Consider the following 22,381-nt stretch of genomic DNA (forward strand, 5'->3'; position numbering starts at 1 on the left):
CCTTCTACGTATGCGTTTATAAATGATCCAGTTAAGGTAAAGACAGAGTAAGCTGTAACAACTCGCCTGTTCACAAGCTGCTATAGGCTGCTATAGGCTGTGCTAGGCTCGCAAAACTTGTCCGCGTTATCTCGCGCCATAAAACAGGGAGAATTTCGCAAGAACTATGCTTACTGTTGGGAATTATACGCTTGGGCACGTCTCTTAACTAAGAGAGGGGTAACTTTGGCCGTAACTATAAACAACCGACACCCCCATTCCTGAGTTCCTTGGCGTACCCATAAAAATATTGTCTTATCATGCCGGCGCCTGGGACATTTCCTAGGCACGCCTTTTCATTATTCTCCAACGTTGCGCCATCGTTGCTTAAGAAACGACGCCCAAAAAAAGAGTAACGACCATCATAACACTGAGAGCATCAGCGACTTTTCTTTCGACGACTTCTCTAGCTGTCCACGCACTGAAGCTACGCTTGCATTTATCTCTCTCTCTCTCTCTCTCTCCCTCTCGTGTTCGCCAGTGGCTCCCCGTGCTGCTTTCTTCTTACCAACGGAGCGTTTCCTTTTTTTTTTGCCAGTAGGGAAAGTGCAGCGAACCGCGACGAAAGTTTACATAACGGCCGTGTCCAACGAGAGAGCGCAAGCCATCTTCAATTCCGAAAAAGAAACTCTCCTCGGTTCATAGCGGAAGAGGAAACGAGCGAAAGAAGACGATGCGTCACCCGAAACGACCGACAAACGCAGTGGATTCGCGATTCTTTCCGTTTCCTTCCTGGACTCTTCCCTTTACGTATGAAACTATAATGTGCTCTCTTTCCGCGCTAGCCTTGAGTCAAAGTCACTCGCGTGTACAGTAGCCGCTGCGCTTGAGCTTGCGTTGAAAAAAAAAAAAAGGCGCCTTCAAATTGTTTGTATACTGGCTACTGCCTCGGTAAAATTGTGCAGTACAGTGAAAGCTACGAAGTTCTCCTGAGACGTTTCTCAGAGGGCGGTAGCGATTGGTGCCGGCGATTAGTCGTTACATTGCACGTTTACTAATGTAGGCGGATTCCTTAAAAGCATCGTCTGCTCGTTGTCACCGCTTCAGCAGACTGCGTTTCCGTTGATGTATAAGTGCATACACTCGGGCACCGCGAAGGAATACTGTGTGATTCGGTGCGCACTCTCATTGGACTTTTGCTAGCTGGCTAACAATCCCCTACGAATGGGCATTACACTGCGTGATGCCTTCAGGCGAGGTTTCAGGAAGCTCTTAAATGACCGTTCCTTGTAGCGTCGTCTGCTCAGTGTAGCCTCTGCAGCATACGACACGACCACGTGACCATCGAGAGGCGTGTCACGTAGGTCACGCAGGAATGTGGTACATAAGGCACGTGGGCACGTGCTCTTCTCTGAATGGCTGGTGCATCTAGGTGGGGGATCCATTATAGGACGGAGGAGTGGGAAAGGCTAAGCTTCGAACGTGCCGAAAGCGCGTGTCACTTGCTCTTCAAGGCGCACGTCTATCGCTCGCAGCGCCGTCTGTTTAATGTAATTGGTAGCAGACGATAAATAGCCACGTACCTCCACAGCGAGGATGGATAAGGTGCACCAGCAGACGATCGCCTTCGTGACTCTCTGGTGCGGGCCTCCAGCCTCAGTTGTAGTGCACGCATTTAGTCGGATAACGTGTATACATAGGCAACGACCCCAGTCTCAAGAGAGCTAAGCACGAGATGGGTGATGGGAGCCGAGAAAGCGGAAAGGTTTTTGAGGGGGAGGGGCGTCCCACCGCTGTACAGTGTACGCACCACGTATACGAATGCGGCTTTGGCTTTCGTCATACTCGGCTTGGCTTCGCGTGACGAGCGGGGTGTGCGTTTCACCGCAACGTCCGCCGGTGTCCGTCCGCGCTGGCGGCAGAGCGCGCAGCTTATGGAGCCGAATCACGCGATTTGTGGTCAAACCTGAGGGTGTTGTGCCAACTTTGTGTCACCGTTCGTCTTTCTTTGTCTGGCCGGGGGCATCGGCCGCGCATCGGAGGTTTTTGCTCCGGGATGCAAAAAGTAGCGGGGTGGTAGCAGTGACTCAAAAGGTTACTTCTCGGATGGCAAATGAATGCTGCACGTACCTGGCACTACCCGCCGTGGTTGCTCAGTGGCTATGGTGTTGGGCTGCTGAGCACGAGGTCGCGGGATCGAATCCCGGCCATGGCGGCCGCATTTCGATGGGGGCGAAATGCGAAAACACCCGTGTGCTTAGATTTAGGTGCACGTTAAAGAACTCCAGGTGGTCAAAATTTCCGGAGTCCTCCACTACGGTGTGCCTCATAATCAGAAAGTGGTTTTGGCATGTAAAACCCCAAATATTATTATTATTATTACTTGGCACTGTATGCAACTTGCGCGCGAAAGAGGTTAAAAGGGTGTGAATAAATCGCTCCGTTAAACCGTTCCAGTTCGTTGAATTTTGTCCGAACAGATGAGTGAAAAAGAGGCCAATTAAGGCCGTAGAAGTTGCTGCAACTCGCATTTTGACGCTCCGGACGCAAGCACGCGCGCTTATGACTATCGTTGGGCAACAAATTTCGCCGGGTTGTACCCGCAAGTGGCCCATCAGGCTCCAAGGAAGGGACTGTTAGACCGAGGCTAATATTATAGGTTGCGCAGTGGACAGAATAAAACGCAGAATGTCGTAGCAAAAACGTGAGATCCTGGTGGTCCCGCGTGCGCTGTTTCTCTTGCTCAAAGGACAAGCGAAGGGCACTCCCTTCTCACAGGAAGCTTCGTCTCGTTTATTTGTCACGTGCTTTTCGCACGGGAAAATATGAGTGACGGCGTGAGAATTTACTTCAGTAACTGACAAGGGAGCGTCAGAGCCGGCAACGACAGGTGTCTATATCCAGTGTTTGTCAAACAATCTTTTTGTTTAGTAATATTGTTCGAGCTGGGTCGTCAAAATGACAACGTTTTTCCGGAGTGCTAATAATTTTAACGTTAATGAGTTCGGCCGCAGAAATTGAGGAAGTGTTTCCCGAAATTGGTGCCAATTGGCATAGGATATCTGCTAAGTGGACATGGCTTCAGTACAGCTAGGTTTCAGTACCGTAGCTTGGACATGTGCCATGATGTGTGTAATTACAAAGTTAGTGAAACTTTCATTATATGACACCGGACTGTTACCTTTCGTGCAAGTAATGCCCACCTATTTAAGTAATCCAGGCGATATGAATGAATTGCGCTCATAGTCACAAGACATATTTAACGTGTCTCTCTCCCCTTTAAAAAAAACGTCACCCGGTAGAGCACGGTTCCGCTCGTCTACCTTATAAATGTCGTTATGGTTATTACCTTGTCTTTCCGTTAACGTTTTGTTAACTTAGATAAACTTTCTTTTGAGACTTAATGTTGTGCATGGATTCTGCTAATAATATGCCTGATTTGCTCTGGCGTAAATTGTTGACTTTTGGAAGTAATCACGGAAAGCTCGCGCTATAAGTTATCCATTGCTTGCAGCTTAAGGGTAGATGACAAAATAATAGAGATAATAGGGAAAGCAAGGACACAAATAGACGATCCCCTGTGCCGTCACGATCGACGTAGTTCAGCAAAGAGATCATGGACCGTTGGTAACAAATGCACCTCACCGTTCTCGCACAATGCGGTGGAGTGTTGTCTTCATGTCGTTGTGACTAAATGCGGTAAGCTTGGTTGTTTCGCTCATACAGTTTCAGGTCCCGAAGCGATGCAGTAGAACAGAGGAGATTCTTCCTTCATTGGTGCGCTGTTTCTGTTGGCGCTTCACCTTTTGAAACCCAAAGCAATGCTACGACTATCAGAGACGCTGAGGTGAGGCGGGCCCCGAATTAATTTTCACCACCGCAATGTGTGCATTGCGCCCCCCACCGGAACGCGTCGGTCGCCGACGGGACTTGGAACTGGCGAAGTCGTGCCCACTGGTCCACGAATGTAGGTTCAAATCCCAATTCTAGCTGGCACCATGTATAAGCGGCGATCGAAGCCAACGAAAGAACGTTTATTGAAACGGCCATGGAGTATATACAGCTCTACGCAGGGGGCGAAAACTACGCACGTTCCATTGTAATCACCTTGCCAGTCTGCCTTATACGTATCGTCAAACGTGGCGCCCATTGGACACACTTGATAAGTGCGGTGCACTCAGAAGCGGAACGCCATATAAATTAAGCCACCGTTAGCCATCCGTTAGAAAAAGGCATGACGCTCGTAGTCTTATCTGGCTGGGAGTAAGCTGTATACCGCCTTGAACAATATGAAAGCAACCAGCCGCGCTGGCTGCGTATAGCTGTGGAGGTCTACTGCAGCGCGATACCGGACGGGGCAGGAGCGCAAGAACGCTCGGGGGCAAATAATTAATCCGGCGGTCCCCCACCGTGGCGTTTCTCATAGTCCCAGTGTTTGCACTGGAGGGAGGTAACTAAATACCACAAATTAGATATTTTTGTTTTCATCGAATGCTCAGTTTCACTTCAAGGGTTCACGCGAACGCAACAGCAAGTCAATAGAAAGGCAACCGCTTTTTTTTTATAACGGCTTCTTCTACGTGTTTCTGAGGAAGCCAGTGGCACCACAGCAACGGAAAGAACGCGGCACCCTCCCCCCCCCCCCCCTTCCCGCTAGACGCCATAGCCGAGCGGTCACGGGCTTTGTTTCCTAGGCGCGGCAGGCCTCGAAATTTGAATGTCACGGTCATGGGAGCGAGTATGAATGCGGGTTTCGTTCTTTGTGTGTGTGTGTTTGTGTGCTTCTTCGTTTCACTCTTGAGCCAGGAGCCCGCCATTGTGTGTGTCTGTGCGTTCGGGAGAAGGAGAAAAAGATAGAAAAAAAAAAAGAAGTCCGTGTGCGTGTCTGTGAGAAGCGTGCGAAGGAAGGGTTTCACCGATCCTTCCCCTGCGGCGGCGGCACCCTTGGCTGACTCCGGTGTCGTGAGCCGGCCACTTTTCGGGCGCGAGGTGGGTCCGCTGTGCGGTGCGCAGCTTCGTGTCCGAGAGAAGCCAAACAAGGCGTTGTGGCCCGAAAGAGAGTGGACGGGCCTTGCGGTGTCAGGAAGCTTCCTTGGTGGTCCGCGTGAAAAAAAGTGCGGACGCAAGGTGTGAGGCCGCGGAGAGCGTAATCGCCTTTCTGTTACGTACTCGGCACTGCAGCATCCACGCTCTCGCTGTTCTTTTGTGTTTTCGTCTTTCTTTTTCCTTTTTCTTAATTGTCCGGTGCGTCCACAACTCCAGCGGTCTGATATGCGGGAGGAGGGCTGGGTGCAGTAATTGGGAAGTCTACCGAGATGCGTTTCTGCAGTTTTGTGTGTGCAGTCAATGTCTCGCCTGTAGCCAGCGCATAGAGAAAGAAAGAAAGAAGGAAAGGAGCGGAAATGCAGGTAGTTCAACCAGACCAGCATCCGGTTTGCTACCCTGCACTGGCGTTAAGGAAAGGAGGAATGTAATGCGATAAGGGGGAGAGGTTGAACACTGCCTGCGCTCGGAAGGATGCGACCATAAACAGTCACTAAAGTCGCGGTGCACTTCAAGAACTGAATTAGTGCAAGAATGACCTTTAGCGCCGGTGACGGAAGTCGCTCCGATCTCGGAGGTCATGCCAAGCGTATATAATTTCTAGCTGAAAACATTAGAGGCAAATCTAGCGCTAGTGTCTACGGGTGCTGCAAGCACAGCGGTTCAGCCAGCGCGGGAAAGATGGGTTAGTACATGGACTTACCAAAACTTCAACCTTCTGACTTCGACCGATTTCGAGCAATGGTCAATGTTTATGCACATGCGGAGAGTCTTGCTGCCTTTGTGCGTTCGTGAAAATATCATTGCGTGGAAATTTAGGCCAGTCGAGGAAGATAAAGCGCATTAAATGAAACCGCAAGAACTTACGAAGCCATAAAAACGAAGGTTAGGCAAATCCTTGTGCGACCCATCACTCCCGTGGTAGCTGGGTGATCGTAGCAGCAGCGCTTGCTCTAGTAATGTTTAGTAGAAAAGTCTGGGAGCCAGTGAACTTTAAGTCGGTGACGTCACTGGAAAAGAATGAGCGCCTATACATTTGCATGAGGTCGTGAGGGACAACGTAACGGCGGCATACGCGTGTTCCTCGGTGTGGATCCCACTGGGGGGATCGGCCTAGAATGGGCCGATCAGCGAAGGGTCTAGAATGTTAAGAGAATCTTCAGGAATGTGAGACTGACCATAATGAACGACTGTCGCCCGTGGATCACGATCCGAGCTACTCGACGCAGTCGGTGACAATCGTGTCGGATCCGAGCTACTCGACGCAGTGGGTGACAATCGTGTCGCATGGTGATAAGCGACTGCGAAGGCAACGCTGCAGGAGACCGCAGTGGTGTTGCTTTCAAAAAGTCGTCTCCAGGAGAAGCGTCGATCGGTGTTTCTAGACGGCGCAACATTCGAAAGCATTTTAGTGATATACAGGAGCTGCTCATATACTTGGAACTTGGGCAGTTGACTCCGTGTTCACATACTGGTGACAATAATGGCCATACTTTCGGCATCAGCATTCGAAGCTGATGGGCAGGGCACCGCTAGTCGCCTTGCACATAGTGAACGTCTGCTCCACTTCTAAAGGCCGAAACACGAAAAGCGCTAAGCTACAGCGTGTAGATGTTTTTTTTTTAAATAATGGTAATGTCTGTTAAAGAAAACTGCTTGAACTAGTTCGTCAGTGCAACGCGTTTCTTCGCATTGTACATGGCTGACAAAGCACACGAAAGCGGCATCGCTCGCTGATACTGAAGTTGGAACAGCATGCAACATAGCCACCGCGTATTTGCCCCTCACGGTGTGGCATAGGTCATCGGTACAGCTGCAGTCGGGAACATCATCCAACTGTGCACTTAACTTGTAATCGTGTCATGTCTAGCGTAACATACGAGTCCAAGTATCCTAAGTTACCTGATCGATACGACTTCCAACTCCTTTCGTTTTATCAATGTCGCCATAGAAGCGCCGCTACACAAAAAGACGCAGCAATTGTACAAGTATATGCGCCCTGTTTAATAGGCATACCGATGTTCCAGATCTCCTCGGTGCACATAACTCCTGCTTTAATCAGATCCTATGTCACATGCGGGACCGAGTAACCCGAATTACTTGCAAACCATACGATCGTTCTTACTTTCGTCCTCTCTCTCTTTTTTTTTCTTTGTCTAGCTGTTCTCGTCGTGCAGCGACAGTGAAATACGGCGTGCCGTATTTTCTTTTTTTTTTTTATGCTCCACAGAACCTAGGCCAGTTCTCGACCGACATCGTGATTCAGCACCACGACATGATTGTGACCAACCAGGACCTCGGCCTGTCCGTGCACTGCCAGTACGACCTCGCCAACCGGAGCGTCTCCAACGGGGTGCAACTGGAGGTCGACGGGTGAGTCGCACGCCATTTGTCATGACCTCCCTCTCTCTCTAGACGGAGGGCGCCACCTCCGCGCCCGCACGGGGCAGCCACTCCCTGTCGCAGTGAGCTCCATCTTATTTCGACTAGGCCCCCCACCCTCCTTACACTGTATGTCTATACACATATACACACATGCGGCGCCGAAAAATTGCACCGCGAATATATGTGCGTATACGCAGGCGGGCTCTTTGCATGCGAAGGCAAGCCTGCATGCATACAGGTTTTGGCTGCCCGTAAAAGTGTATGTAGTTGTGTCTGCGGTCGTAAATTATCGACCCTTGCAGGCCCACTTTCACCTTTCGTTCGTCTACGGGAGAGCTATAGAGGCTGCGGTTGGGCGTCGTAGAAACAGTGATTCACGGATCACGAATATCTCTCAGGAATTCCTGGAAAAGGTCGTTTGTATGCACCGAGAAAGTGTACGTACGTCTGTTCAAGGTCGGCGCGGAGGATATGTGATTCCATAGAGTCGACAGGCGTGCGTCGTTGGTGAACTTCGTCGTCGTCTGGCTGTGAGAACGTCTAAACGAGCAAGATATCCAGCGGAAAATATCGGTATGTCGTGTAGGCACTCGAGGTATTCTGGTCCTTAGCTCTCGTGCATCTAACTACGTGTTCGTAGCAGTTGCAACTGTCGATGGCGTAATTTATCGGACCAGACCCACTCCTCTGGGTAAAGGTTAACTGCGTATAATTACGGCTGTTGCGGCGGAGAAGAAAAAAAAAAGGGGGGGGGGGTAGGGGTCTAAAGTTGTCGGTTTGAAATGCGCGGTCTCGTTCCACACAGATGCTATCTTTGGAACCGAAGGCGTATTTCTTGGTAATGCTTGTTTACAGTTGTCGCGAAATTAAATTCCACTTTGCTCGACTTCAGGACGGCAAAGCATGTTATCACGGAAGAATCGATACCCACAACATGATACTGTTCGGTAGCCAGCAGCTTTGTTCAAGCGAGAGTGTCTAAGTTAGCGAGTTCGTTGATCGCAGCGACAGCAAGGGTAGCGTTTCTGAAGCGAAGCTACCCTCTCAGACTTTGCTGACGGTGGCTGCTGTTCGCCTTCCTGTCCTTGGCGTGGACGACAAAACACCTTATCGCGACACCTTTTCCCCGTTATGACGAGGCCACAAGAATCAAACCTCAGAAAATTATAGCCAATCTTACTCCTGTCTTACGCGGGGTACTTCTCTCCGCGTCACTCTTAATTTTAAGGACATCACAGACGTCCTCGTGAAGTCGCTGCATGGAGGTGTCACTGTGCGTTCACATGAGCTGCTGCTCGCATATTGGCTTATACATCGTTAACGGTGTGGCGCATAAATATAAACGTCGCGTGACATGAAAGGTTTGAGCAGCGCGGTGCATGAACAGGTGTTACACGCTACATAGGTGACAATAAATACAGTTGTAAGCATCGAACTTAGTTTTATATTTACCAAGCCGCTTCACGAGAACTTCACTTGCAATAGCATATTTTTTCTTCCTAGTTTTCTTTTTCTTTCCTTGTTATATAAGTACTGCGGGCTTCAGTGTGCATCATTTAATACCAGTACGTGAAAGCTAGCGAGCAGAAAGTACGATATCACAACGTGAGATAAGTATGACTCAAATGAGAATTTCTGTTCAGATGTTAAGTTTTATCGTGATAACATAGAAATTACGTAGTACAGGAGCTCGGGCAGTGTGAGAGAGAACTCGGCACTTCTGAGAGTACGCTCTGGAAACTAAAAACGTACTTCTTTGGTCATCACAGCCAATGCGAAGCTGCGACTGCTTCGTGTGCGGTAGCGTATATGGGGAAGGTGAAGTGTCATTCCTATCTTACAATTTCGGTCCTCACACCTGCAAATGCGAGCAAACTCCAGGTTCCACTCCATGCAGCCGCCTGTAACATTTGAAAGACCGATGTCGTCGTTCTGCGAAACCGCTCCTTTTCGTGTTCATCCGGAAATTTTGCATTTCAGTGCACTCGAAGTCAGCGCAACGAAAGCGTGACCCCCTCGGAAGCACCGATGAATAGGCGCGTAATCCACTTCGCGATTCCGCGGTCATTGTAGCATGGGAATCGTCTCTGAACGAATAAGTCTGCCGAATGGTGGGGACAAAAAAATATATAAAAAAATAGATGAAGTAGCTCGAGAAAAGAAACGGAAAGAAAAGGCAAGCACACATGCTAGCGTTTGCATCGGCAACTCCTCGCTTAAAAAATATATATATATATATATATATATATATATATATATATATATATATAGTCATATAATGAGAAGCCAACAAACACTGACACCAAGTACAACATAGGGGAAATTGCATGTGCTTAATAAATGAAATAAAGTAATGATAAATTAATGGAAATTAAAGTGGATGAAAAAACAACTTGCCGCAGGTGGGAACCGAACCCACAACCTTCGCATGTCGCGTGCGATGCTCTACCAATTGAGCTACCGCGGCGGCGTTTCCCCATCCACTTTCTTGGGTATTTATGTGTACTAGTAGAACCCTGGGTTCTACTAGTACACATAAATACCCAAGAAAGTTTCTTTCCCTTTCTTCTCGTTTATATATATATATATATATATATATATATATAAACGGAAAATGGTCGGGTGCGAACAGGAGGGTTCTCATTCCCGAAGCAACAGTCTCTCTCGTGGGAATTTAGTATGTGCGGTCATGCAGAAACCGCCTCGCGCAAGGTCACGCCGACGCGAAGCTCTGCGAGATGTCGTGCAGAGGCTAATGGCGCGGGGCCGAACGTGAATGACGAGAACCATTGATTCGCAGGTTTTCTCCTCGCTGCTGGCTCGCCGCGCGCTGGGCACGCACGTTGTGGCATTTCGCTTAGCGTACTGCGGCCCGATTATACCAGTAATGTAACGAATAAATAAACGAAAAGCTCATTCGAAAAAAAAAAAGGCACCTTATCTCCTCGTCATAGGTACATTTCTGTCTATCTAAGTACCCAGAAGAAGTGCGAGATGTCGACCTTTTTGAGTATCGTTTACGTTGTTCAAAACTCTTTCGCAGCGGAGGAAGGGACGTTCTCTCCTTGCATGTATGAATATTTTGTTAATTTCGTACCGATTCCTCGTATCTGCTTTCTTCCTTCGGTTAGAGTACGAAGAACTCTGTTTCAGCTCTTTCCCCTCACTAGCTTGTCTCGGAGCCCCCATGAATATAAACTAAAACAGTGAAAACACTTTCACTTAACGTCGAATATCCTAAATAGCTTCTTTGTCGATATTATCTTTCTCGTTGTAACGAGCTGACAGGTGTCTCATATAGTGAACAGCCGCGACACCACATACATTATATATTTTGCCATAGACAGCTTCTGCATTTACTGCTATGCACTTATTATTATACACAGCCTATATAAGTATGCGGTTGCCGATGGACTATGTGCAATGCGTACAAATTATCTGCAGCAGTTTTATTGGCTGGCCAAAAAAAAAAAAAATGTCCCATGAGAATGCATACGTGGTGGCTGCGTAGCGCTTTTTAACCCTCGCGTATTGACAGTTTAATCAAAGGACTGATGCAGTCAAGGCAGTGCGAATGCAGTGGAAAAAAAAAAGTGAGACGGAAGAGGGAGCGCCAGTGGCGACGAGAAGCACTGCAAGGGAAGCACTGCGCGCGGCACCTTGTGGGGAGACCACAAGCAACGGAAGCACACAAAAACAAACTTCCCGGCAGTGGTTCAGAAAGTTTGATGCTGGGAATTCTTTGTCTCTGTGTGCGTGATTTCTTCGGCGAGACAGGTAGGACATTAGGCGAGATAAGAACGAGATCTAGGTGGTGCCACACACCACCCCGTTTCGAAGGGGACTCTCAAAGCATCCACCCATCCACGCTGCGGGACGCCGTGTGTCTCCAGAGGGCCTCCCTCGCCTTTGCTAGTTAGTGCAAACGGTTGGGTCGTACGTCACACACGCCTGCACCCACACACCGCTGGCAGTAAGAGAGATGATATAAATATGGTAGAAAGATGAAAGCGATACGCGCCGTCTGGCGGAGGGAAGCCGCGTGGTCGCACCCGCCGAGCGCGGACCAACGACCACGCCGAGACCTCGGGCACGACACGCCCTCGACCCCCGCCGCTTTCGCGTAAGGCGAAGCTATCTTGCGCTTCGGGTCAAGAGGCCTTATACGCTTGGAGTGGAGGAAAGAATTAGAGAGTTTTAGTTTATAGGACGCAAGCGGCTTGCGCACGCAAGAACTAGGGGCGACGTGCTGCGCATGCGCGGACCCCTACGGCTGCGCATGCGCAGTACCGTCGCCCCTAGTTCTTGCGTGCGCAGGCCGCTTGCGTCCCCTAAACTAAAACACTCTATTAAGTGCGGCGCACGGGGTACTCCGATGGCTTGACTGCGCTCTGTAATCGCGGTATTACCTTTATAAGTTCCGCATTTTTCCTCATTTGAATATTTATGGAGCCGTTCACTCTAAGCGCGGCAACATTTACAAATGTGCACACTGCCACACTTTTGTCAGTCAACCAATCTGTTATTTATTTGTTTTTCCGTGTAAAAGAAAAAAAAATGACCGCAGCGAGGTGACAGCAGTGTCAAATCGCTTCATGACGGGCCTCGCCGCCCACACATGCCGCTCGTCAGCACAGCAGTGGTAACAAGAGGTAATTGAAATCACAACGGCGTGGGCACACGACACCGTGATCGTAAGAAGCCACTGTACAAGTGCGCTTGACAAGTTGTGGGTCACAATGGGTGTACCACAAAACCAAACATAAAAGTCTTCTTGTTTGTTTTCTTTTTTGATAGATTCAGGCTGAAAATTCGGAAAAGGTCAGGTACAACCGACTTCGCAATATGCATCGAGAAAAGAAAAAGAATAAATAAAATTACATGGCGTGCGAATGCTCTAACATAGGCGTGTAAAGAAACCAAAGCACGATAGGCGAAGCGTGTCAGGGTGAATGCAGTTTATATAGTTAGTACATGCAAGCCGATCAATTTGAAATCTAGACGGACATATTTGCGGAAGCAGCGCCTTTGGAACTTGTGATTCGCACACAAAACTTACTTAACTTGGCATCCATGTAGTGGCTCGAACCCTGCTTCATCGCGTTTGTCGTGTTGTAATTATTATTATTATTATTATTATTATTATTATTATTATTATTATTATTATTATTATTATTATTATTATTATTATTATTATTATCCATGGTTTCTACACTGTTCCCAGTTTGACAAATATAAACGAACGTAGTATTAACAGCGAGGAGGAAGGTCATAGTACTTTCAAACCTATACTGACTCGCCAGGGTACATTCGTGTGGCTGGATTTAGTGTCGGGTTGGCAGTCTTGATACCGCCGTGATATCCGAAAGGAGAACTTGAACTTTCTGCTTCATCTTCTTCGTCTTCCTGGACTCCTGCATTGCACTGCTCCCCTCTACCACTTGTTTTTTTTTTTTTTAACACACACGCACACACTTTTTTTTTTCTTCTTCTGACCTTTGTCTATACACCAAACGCACACGTCTTCCCGCTGTTAACTTCCTGCAACCTAAGGCCACCCCGCTTCCGCAAATAAAAGGGAGAGAAAGAAAATGCTAACGTTCCAAGCTAACACTGCAAAATACAAATGTAAAGGAAGCCCGTGCGACGTCATTGCATTGAACGGCGTCCCCGCAGAGGTACCGCCGGCGCAGGCGGGCGGGTCATGCGTCACACGCGTCTGCGTCCACGACAGCAGCGACAAACGGGTGAAAAGAGAGCGAGAGAGAAAGAAAATGAAAACAAACAAACAAACAAAGAAACAAACAAACAAACGAAACATAAGTGAAGAAGGGAAGCTTCAAGCCGTCGTCAGCAGTGCGCAGCAAACAAAGGTGAAGAGTTGGCTTTCCGCCTGCAAAAGACGAGCAGTCCCGCAGACGGCTGGCTGCACCGCAGCGGTGCGGTTGCATTGTTTCGTTTCTTTTTTTCTTTCGCGCGTTTAGACGCCAGGGAGACTCTCTCGCGCGCGTCGTCGCTGCCGAGATAATAGAAAGCTCGCTCGACGACGTGAACGGCAAGAGGACAAGAGACAGCGAAGCGGATGAGGCGTACGCGTCCGAGCCGTGACCGGGCTGGGACGAGCGAGCGGCATTGCGGTTTTGCGCGAAGCCGGTAAAGCACCGCTGGCGCAGAGTCGCCGGGAGCGAGGGAAGGACGGCGACGATGCCGGAAGGGAAACACTTAAGAGCGAGTGCGGCTGACCGTCACCTTCCGCGACGCGTGGAACCACGACGAGCGCCGAGAAGAAAGGGAAAAGAAGAAGAAGAAAAACGCGTATGAATGAAACTGCGAAGAAAGAAATAAAAAATTATGTTCTGGGGTTTTGCGTGCCAAAACCACGATTCGATTATGGAACACGCCATAGTGAGGGGACTTCGGATTAATTTTGGCCACGTGGGGGTTCTTACACAATGCACGTTATACGGGCGTTTTGTCTTTCTTACTTTTTTTTTACCCCCACCGAAATGAGGCCACTGTGGCCGGGATTCGTTCCCGCGCCTTCGGGAAGAAAGAACCGTGGTGTGCTTCGGAAAGGACGATTTGTTAGCCAGGGATACACAGTGATGTGTGACTGTACCGCCCTATCCTGCGGGTGATTTCAGCGTGGGTGTCTGTACAGACCAGTAGAAGATAGAGGAGTTCTGATGCGGATATCATAAATCTCGTTACCCTTCTCCGACGAATGAAGGTAGCGTGCGACCTGCTGAAAGAAGGCGTACTCCTCAAGTTAACGTGTAGGCGCAGGTTAGTTGGTGTAGCCTGGTAACGATACGAACACGCACGATCGCAACACGCACGAACAAAGAGACGAGACTGTACATTCGTCTCTCGTTGATTGTACTATGGCGGGACGGCAAGATTTGGTCGAATCATGCGAAAAAAGTTGTTTAATGAACAGCGGCGAAGGAACGAATTCAAATATTTTTCGAAATGGAAAATGAGATCCTGAAGAATCTATTTCTTGCCATCCATGGACAGCAATGTGTAATTACCACGTGCGGCGACATGATGAACGGGCGAAGCAGGCCGCTGATTATTGAGGCACGACACGATGCGAAACAAGCGGAAACTTCCCGGGTGGAATGAGCGTCAACCAGCAAAAGATAAATATAAAATAGTCTCTTGTCTAGGGTAGCAGTAGCGCCGTCTCCTGAATTCCTTCTGTATTCAAAATATTAGTAATCGAAGCGGCACGCTCTCGCGTTCGAAAAAAAAAAATTGCTTCTTACCAATGTGTGGTTTCTCAACAGGACTTTCCAGTATGGTCGAATTAAGCGAAAAGTCGAATTAACTTAGTTCCAGTAAGCGGTAGTCGCCTTTAGTAGTAAGGGGTTGTTTTATTTGTATGGATGCAGGAAAGGAAGAAAGTGATCATCACTTCCTTCCTTCCTGCTGCTAACCGCGTTGTAACTGTCTAGCTACCTCTGCTGACACATGAAAGGTGGTCAGCAGTCTGAGTGAGGGACGTTGGGGCAAGTGACATCGAGTGAGAACAAAGTAAGGGGAAGGAAACTACACTGTAAAATAAGTTACGCTCATAAAAGGTAATGAGGGTGTAACTTGGTGTATAATGCACACGCTTAACCCTTTTTGAGCGCACGTAAGGGTGTGGGTTATAGACTGTTTTACACCCTTATGCAGTTTTGAAGGTGTAAATTATTTCGCAGCGTATTTACTTTTTTATGCAAAAGACGAGGACAGCGCTGACTTCCAGCTCAACTGATGCGTCCTTCCGGAAGGAAAGAATCCCTGCCCATCTCCCATTTTCCGCACGACACTGCCTTTTCATTTCGATTCTAGCTATCCGCAGGTAACATTGGCATTAGAAAGTTCCAACTCTGTCGTAGTGCTATTGAAACGCGCCTACTCGCCTCTACTTCTCTTCGTATTCTGACGTGCGCCCATGTCGCTACGTTTTCCGTTCGCTAAAACTCTCTATTGATTACTGATACTACTACAACTACTTTTTCTTCTTACTGGTGTCGTAGTATTCTTCCTTTGTGCAGCGAAATGAAGGAGCGAAGCAATGAAGCAAATCCGTAAATTAGAGCCATCTGCGTACGTACGAGTTAGTGCTCTTTTGCATACTGAGCGATAATTTGCATGTATTTACGTACACCTTATGCTAACCAATCGAAGCTGCGTTTTACATTTCGAGGATTAGATGTCGGCAGACAGCACAGTTTGCCCTGCTCAAGAAAACCCAGTCACGTACGCACAGGAGAAAAAAATTAATATATGTAGGCTGTTATTTTGAGCGACAATCATCTCGCTTCTCGCCTCAAGCCTTCCTTCCGCCCGTCGGTCATCTAGAAGCACAGTATGCAACAGGTAACAGCGTGCGGCACGTACCATCCTAACTGGGTGCTCTCATGCGTGCTACCCCGCGCACTGCATGCACTTGGGTCACATCTGCGGAGCCGGCGTCGCCCAAGGCGGCTCATCCCCCTTGCCATCGCGTGGCGGAAAGCGTAATGTGGTTTAAAAGCAGAATGAAAGAAGCGGGGAATGAATGAAAATGTGAACGAAGGCGGGCATCGTGCTTGGCGGCGAAGCGCGTAGTCTCGCGCGTGGTGCCTTGACAACCTTTCGCCTCTCTTGAAGAGACGTTGCCGCGTTGAAACGGGGTGTATATACCACGCCTGCTCGGAGGGGCGATTCATCGCGTGCCTGTTACGGAGCGCGCCAGCCGTGACTGGGAAGCGATCAGCCGCAGGATTCCGGGTTGTCCGCTTGTCCGGCCCGGCACCCGCTTCCACCTCCCCCCCCCTTGCTTGACCCAGCGTGAAGACGAAAAAAAAGAACCACGTACATAGGGGGTCTCGTCTTCGCCTGCTTGACCACGCTCGCGCGGGGTCATTTGGAAGAATCGCGGACGAAAAGGAGAAATGGATGAAAAGATTCCGCTTGCCGCCCCACCGGCCGGCGGCAGCCTCCATTGAAGTCAGTTTTCTTTCATCATTTATTTTTGTTTTTACTTTGATCGATTTACGTTTTTTTTTTCGCACCGACGTTCATTGTAGCGGTCAGCTGCAGTGTAGTCGACGTTTATCGTGGCGAACCCGTCATCCCGTGTTCCGGTCGCGCTTTTGTTGCGCACAGCTGAAGACCGTTTTGCCTTAAGCCATTTACACTGGGTGTACAGCTAAAATGATCCCTATCATCAGCCTACTTTAAATCCGCTGCAGGATGGCAGCTTCTGCCAAAGACCTCCAGTTAACGCTGTCCCGCTTCAACCGAGCTTCAGCCGAACAAACCCTGTGCCTGTCGAGTTTTCAAGTCTCGTCCCTACGCAATAACGATCTGCCTCCTGTTTCACCCTCAGAAACATGCACCGGCCGAAACAGAACCGAGATTCAAAGGCATATCCGGCGTACATGGGGTAGTCCTCACCGATCGTCACCCAACGCGTTTGTGAAAAGTTGTAGGGGTACCGCGGAGATCGTAACGTTAATTATGCAAAAAAGAAGTGAGGCGTGCAGACAGGAACACAAGAGTAGAGAAGTGGACAACACGGACGCCGACTATCAACTGAAGGGAGCACTGAGGCGAAAAAAGAAAGAAGACACAGAACTCATCTGCGCATGCTCAGGAATGGTAACCCCACGTGTCAGTCGGGTACATGTGCCGGTCTACGTGAGAGATAACTGTTAAGGCACTTAATCTCTTCCTTATGTAAAGTAATCGAAGGCTGACTTACGCACGCACTTCCACCATTATAGATATGCCATGCCTCTACCATAAGACGCGTATCTTCATTCTTATGCCTGTACAATATCGCGCATTCAACTTTTTGCATCGTAACGTTAAGTGTTAGGGGAGGGAACGGGAGTGTCGAGAAATAATTTAACCGCAGGAGGATGAAACAAGGTGAGGCTGCGATGTCTGCACGAAAGGTTTGGTAGCCAACCAGGCGCGGCCTACCTTTCTCTCTTCGTTTCTCTCTCTTTTTCTCTCTCTCTGATTAATTACAATTATTGGTTAAGAATAGAAGTGCTATCGTGACGGTAATTGTATTGATGTGTAATGTTTCACTGTCTTAAAAACACGATGTTCACGGTTTGCGATATTTCGCGCACCTCTTTCCTGTCTTCCCTGTTTTCCACGCCCTTGAGAGTTTATCCCTCGTGCTTCTTGTGCCGTGTGCGATTTCTCGTTTCAGTAATGACGCGCCGCAACTTGTTTAGTTTAGTTTCAATTTAGTTTCAGCTCTTTGTAAGGCAATGCATCGTGCTCACATGGCTGCTCAATTACTTGCTACAACGCTGTGTTCGCGCAGCTTTCTCACTGCCTTCCCTTGAATTGGATGGTTAGTGTACAGGACAATAATGGATGGTTGTTTGGTCTATCTTGCTTTCTTTTCTCAGTGGCAAGATGTTGGCGTCGATTGATCAGCTCGTTCGTTATTTCCCGAGTCCAACTTAAGTGCAACGACGTTCGGCAGATAAAATTTGGATTTATAGCCAGTCAGGAAAACCCACAGTGCCTGGATACACAAAGAAACAACTCGTTACTGCCCACAGCGTTCCGCATGAGGGCATCGAGTCCTCCACGCTTTGACGTCTTTCTTGTTTCGCGCGCCACTCGTATACAAACAGAAACAAAGAAGCAAGCAAGCAGGCAAGCGAACAAACAAACAAACAAACAAACAAACAAACAAACAAACAAACACAAACAAACAAACAAACACACAAACAAGCACTTCGAGAGTTCGGCATGTCAACAACCCCGTTGCAACGTAGCCCAGCGGGGCAACAGCCGACGCACGTCGCCAAGGCCTGACCCGCCTGCTGCACAAACATCAGTGTGAGGCATCTCGAAAAAAGCGCCGAAACTTGTTAAAGGAAACACTCGACACCTGTACTGAATGAATCCACACGGGTAGAGTAAGATTCCAAAACCACATTTTCGTCCATCTTACAGGAAAAGAGTCAACATATTAACTTCGCCCGAAATCTCAGTCCGGGTACTTCTGTGTGACGCCACGAAGTTGAGCGCAGTTATTTTGGCATATTCGGGCCCTATGGGCCCGGGCACACTGTACAAGAACAGTTAGATTGAGCCATTCGTTCAATTAAAATACAATGTGCTCCTTCTTCGTCGACAAACGATTGACTAGACCTGCGTAACGCCGTTGAAATCCGTCACGTCACGGCAAGCGACTACGGGAACTCCGTAGTGACGTCTCTGTCTTTCGTTTTTACATGTTGTCCGACCCTGCCGTATTTTTTGTATATTACTAATACTTTACTAATACCTAACACTGTTTGCTAATACAGCTCAACTTAATGTCCCTCCCTAGCGTCCAATTTAAGTATGTGCAAAGTCATCGCCTATTCTGATGCGCTGAAAAGACCCCAAGTCAATTGCTCCGTGTGGAAGTAAAAGCGGCAGCTTTCGCGTGAGCCCGTCTATATGGTCACAAGGCCTCCTTGGAACTTGCCGCAGTTGGTGTGCGAACGCAATGTTTCCGGCGCGCGAAACCACTGTATGCATGCGCAGGGCAGGCATCGTCTTTCCCACGCATCTCGGCGTTTTGCTTTTCCACGCACTCCCCTCTTCATTTCCTTTTACATGCAAGAGCAGCGCGGAGTGGTTGCTGGACTATGGTAGACGAGCCAGCCCATATCGGAGACTGTAATCAAAGGCAACTTCCGGCCGCAATCTGTGCCAGGGACGAACTCTGGTCGACGTGTGAACCTGTGGCATACGCTTGTGCGACCCCGTCCCATTCGCGAGTAGACGCATCGTGTGACGATGCGGGACCTGAGGTAATTAGAATACAGTGTTGCATTGCAGAGCTAAGGACAGACTCAGACGATTGTCTGTGCATGTGTTCACGTTGTGTGTCCCTCTTAACTCTGCAGCGCTGCATTCTAATTATGCTTTTCCACCTAGCCCAAACGCAAGCCTTAATCAAAATCAGATACGGGAGTGGGAACGACCAGTGGGAACGAAACAGATGCATGCTTCTCCACCTTTCCTGCTGACTACAAAACGCTATCTTGACTCTTTGCCGGGAGGTTTCCTGGTCCAGCTTTTGGAACCACCCGAAAACGTTGCGTGTACAAGATAGTGCCACGCGGTTGTTTTTATTAGGCAACGTCAACAAGAGTTCGAACGGACAAGTTGCTGTTGCTTGAAAGGACAAGGTCATTCCGTGTTCGAACTGAGTATCAAATACTCTTTTGTTCACGGTACTTTTCCTTTCAGCTTATTGTTTTGAAGCATTTTAACCGTAGATAAATTTGCACACAGGTAACATTTTTTTGCGCAAGGTGCCTCAGGAGTAGGAGGCACAATAAGTAGGAGGAACAATTTCGACAGTGAAGCTGCTGAACCCATCGAGTACTCTATCGATATCGCACAGCCAACCTATCACCCCTGAATGGTCAGCGTTGTATCCGCAAGTGAAATACATGTTCTTACATCTGCAGAATGGTTGCTCGAATATGGAATGGGCGTCCCCTTTTGTACGGAACCACCCTGTCAACACAACTGCTTGGCTTTAGTGAGTCAGCACACAACACAATGTCTGTACATATCGGTCGACAAAACAAAAAAGGTCGTCAGTAACCGCTTTAGAGCTTAGTAATTTCTTAGAACCATTTGTGGCTCATGCACAGTCTTCTTACTGTAGCAAATTGGACACAGCAATAATCTTAACTGCGGTGTCAGTAATTTTGGGACCCTTCTCTTCACTGCGAAGTGTCGTTATCCATCTTCGTGGTGCGACACTATGGGGTTCTTGTACAACACATGCCATACAGTACTTGCTTGTAGCTATTGTTCTACAACGGGGATGTCACGAATTACTCTCTCTCTACGCCGGACAAAAGCTAAGTGGCTCTCATTTAGATGTCACCACAAAACAGGCTTTCAGAAAACCGCCGGGCAAAACAAAGCCTCTAATTGCGATCGTCAAAGCCTGGACAACCTAAGAATCGTCGCATTATATAACTTCGCAGCGCTTGCCGGCAACCTGAATGGACTTGTAATGCTTCTAGAACAGAACTGTCGAGGCACAGCTTCTCTCTCGCGTGGATTGTTCAAGGTTGCTTGCTAATAGGAAGGGATTATCGGTCACTACGCTCATCAGCTGATTCCCACTGGTCTTCTTTGTTCTGTGTCCCCAATCTGTATGATGGACGTTGAAGTGGGCCAACTATAATTAAATCGTTTTTAATTGTCTTTACTTTTCTGCTTTCCAGCCAAATTTCGCATTATAGATGGGGGCCTATATGTGTTGATTATGTATCGGTCGTATGACCGGCCCGTTTAGAGAAGCTTCGTTGGGAATCCACACCAGCCACCGACGTAGTGATCTCAATATGGTGACTTTTCTTTTGAGCGCGTATTTCGATGCATGTGAGTAGAGCGCTTTTACGTAACTCAGCTTCTGCACGAAGCACTGCCTTGTTTCGGGCATAGGCTACGGTTGTCCAGATCCGCGTAAGGGCTTCAGCTTCGCAAAAGCATGCAACATGTCATGCTTACGGGGATACAAAATTACTGCTTCTGACCACTCAGTCGCAGGTGAATAATCAGTCAAGGACTACCGCCAAACTGATGAGAGCTTTGGGCAGGTGTTACCTTTCTTCTTGCGCTAGAACAGATGGGCGTAGCAGATGCCAACCTGACGTGTCACAAAACATGTTACTAGCGAATGCGATCAGCCAATCGCTAACAGCTCTTACTAGAGAAAAGCCTAGCGAATTCGGCCCTTGATCCATAGTCTTGTGACGCAGCGAAAACCACATCATTCGGCGAGCCCGCTGCCTCGTCCCTGCTGCCTTTCTCGCCTGTCTCACGTCTTCCGTCACGGCAAACTTTGAACGCACTTGGAGTGCTTCCTTTCCCAACTTCTCCGTCGACATTCTCAGTTTCTACAGATTCCTCACCGGTGGTTCTTCCTGGCAAAGACACAAGGATGGGTGAGAGTAGAGGAGGTCGTTAGGTGGGGGAGAGGGGAGGCACCTCGACTAAGGTCAATGACGCACCCGACTCACCCACCACCGACTGCGCTGCTTCGGCGCCGAGGGCCATCGCCGCACCGCGCTCGTACGCGGGACGGCGGGCGCTAGCCGTGTTTGAAGAATCCCTTCGGCAAACACGGCCGACGTGCCGTCTTTTCCGGTCTGGCTGCTCTGACCGCGCGGAGCGCGCCCCGCCTGCCCCGCCACCCCGGCCCTGCCTTCCGCAGCGGCTCCCATGGCTCGCTAAGCCTTAGGCCTAACAAGCGGTGCGAGGACGCCCGACCGAGCAGCACACGCACCGCCTGCGCTGACAAGCAACCGCGGGAGACTCGGCGATGGATCTGTCCTGCTTGCTCCTCCCTCCGTGCTTCGCGTCTTCCATGCCCCGTCACCCCACGCGTCAGCTCCGTTCGTGGTACAGACATCATTCGAAGACGTTTTGACGTCAGCTTCGTCGTCACGCTGCCAAACGGCCGAGGTGACGATTGAAAGGCAATTAGGGGTCCCGGCCGCTTGGGGGGGAAATTGACTGTGTCAGCGACGGCGGCGGGTTGTCTGAGACAATGGGGCCTTTCTTCCTCTCCAAGGGTTTGTTGTTTGTTCCGCGGGCCACGGGAAAAAGAGCCGTTGGGCATGGCGGGGGTGCAGCACGTCGCCAAGGGTGTTGAACTCGACAGGCATCGCGGGGCTGCCGATAAATCTGTCACTGGCGATGTCCTTTAAGTGTAAGCGGCGCCAGAAGCCCGGGACTTCCGGGAATCTTCGAGCGACAGAAGCCTTTCAGAAGTTTTCGCGTCATTCTACGGCCAAATCATTTTTCTCTGCTGCTGGTTGCTTCAATTTCGGACGGCGTTCCAAGTAAAAGTTAGGATTGCCGATTGCCCCATTTCGTTATGGCCAGAGGAGAGAACTCCCCCTCCTGGCGCAACAATCGAAACTGAGTGGTCCTCTCCTTT

General features: G+C 49.1%; 1 protein-coding gene across 2 annotated transcripts in view; it reads left to right on the forward strand.

Moving 5' to 3' along the window:
• The window catches only part of LOC139049426 (uncharacterized), a 114,245-nt gene that overhangs the window by 50,108 nt on the left and 41,756 nt on the right, over nucleotides 1-22,381 (forward strand). For both annotated transcript variants that reach the window (XM_070524741.1, XM_070524742.1), the window contains exon 6: nucleotides 7,253-7,395. In XM_070524741.1, the coding sequence (XP_070380842.1) occupies nucleotides 7,253-7,395 (143 nt within the window). The remainder of the gene's footprint in view (nucleotides 1-7,252; nucleotides 7,396-22,381) is intronic.

This window comes from Dermacentor albipictus, chromosome 9 (assembly GCF_038994185.2).
Source record: "Dermacentor albipictus isolate Rhodes 1998 colony chromosome 9, USDA_Dalb.pri_finalv2, whole genome shotgun sequence".
NCBI lineage: Eukaryota > Metazoa > Arthropoda > Arachnida > Ixodida > Ixodidae > Dermacentor > Dermacentor albipictus.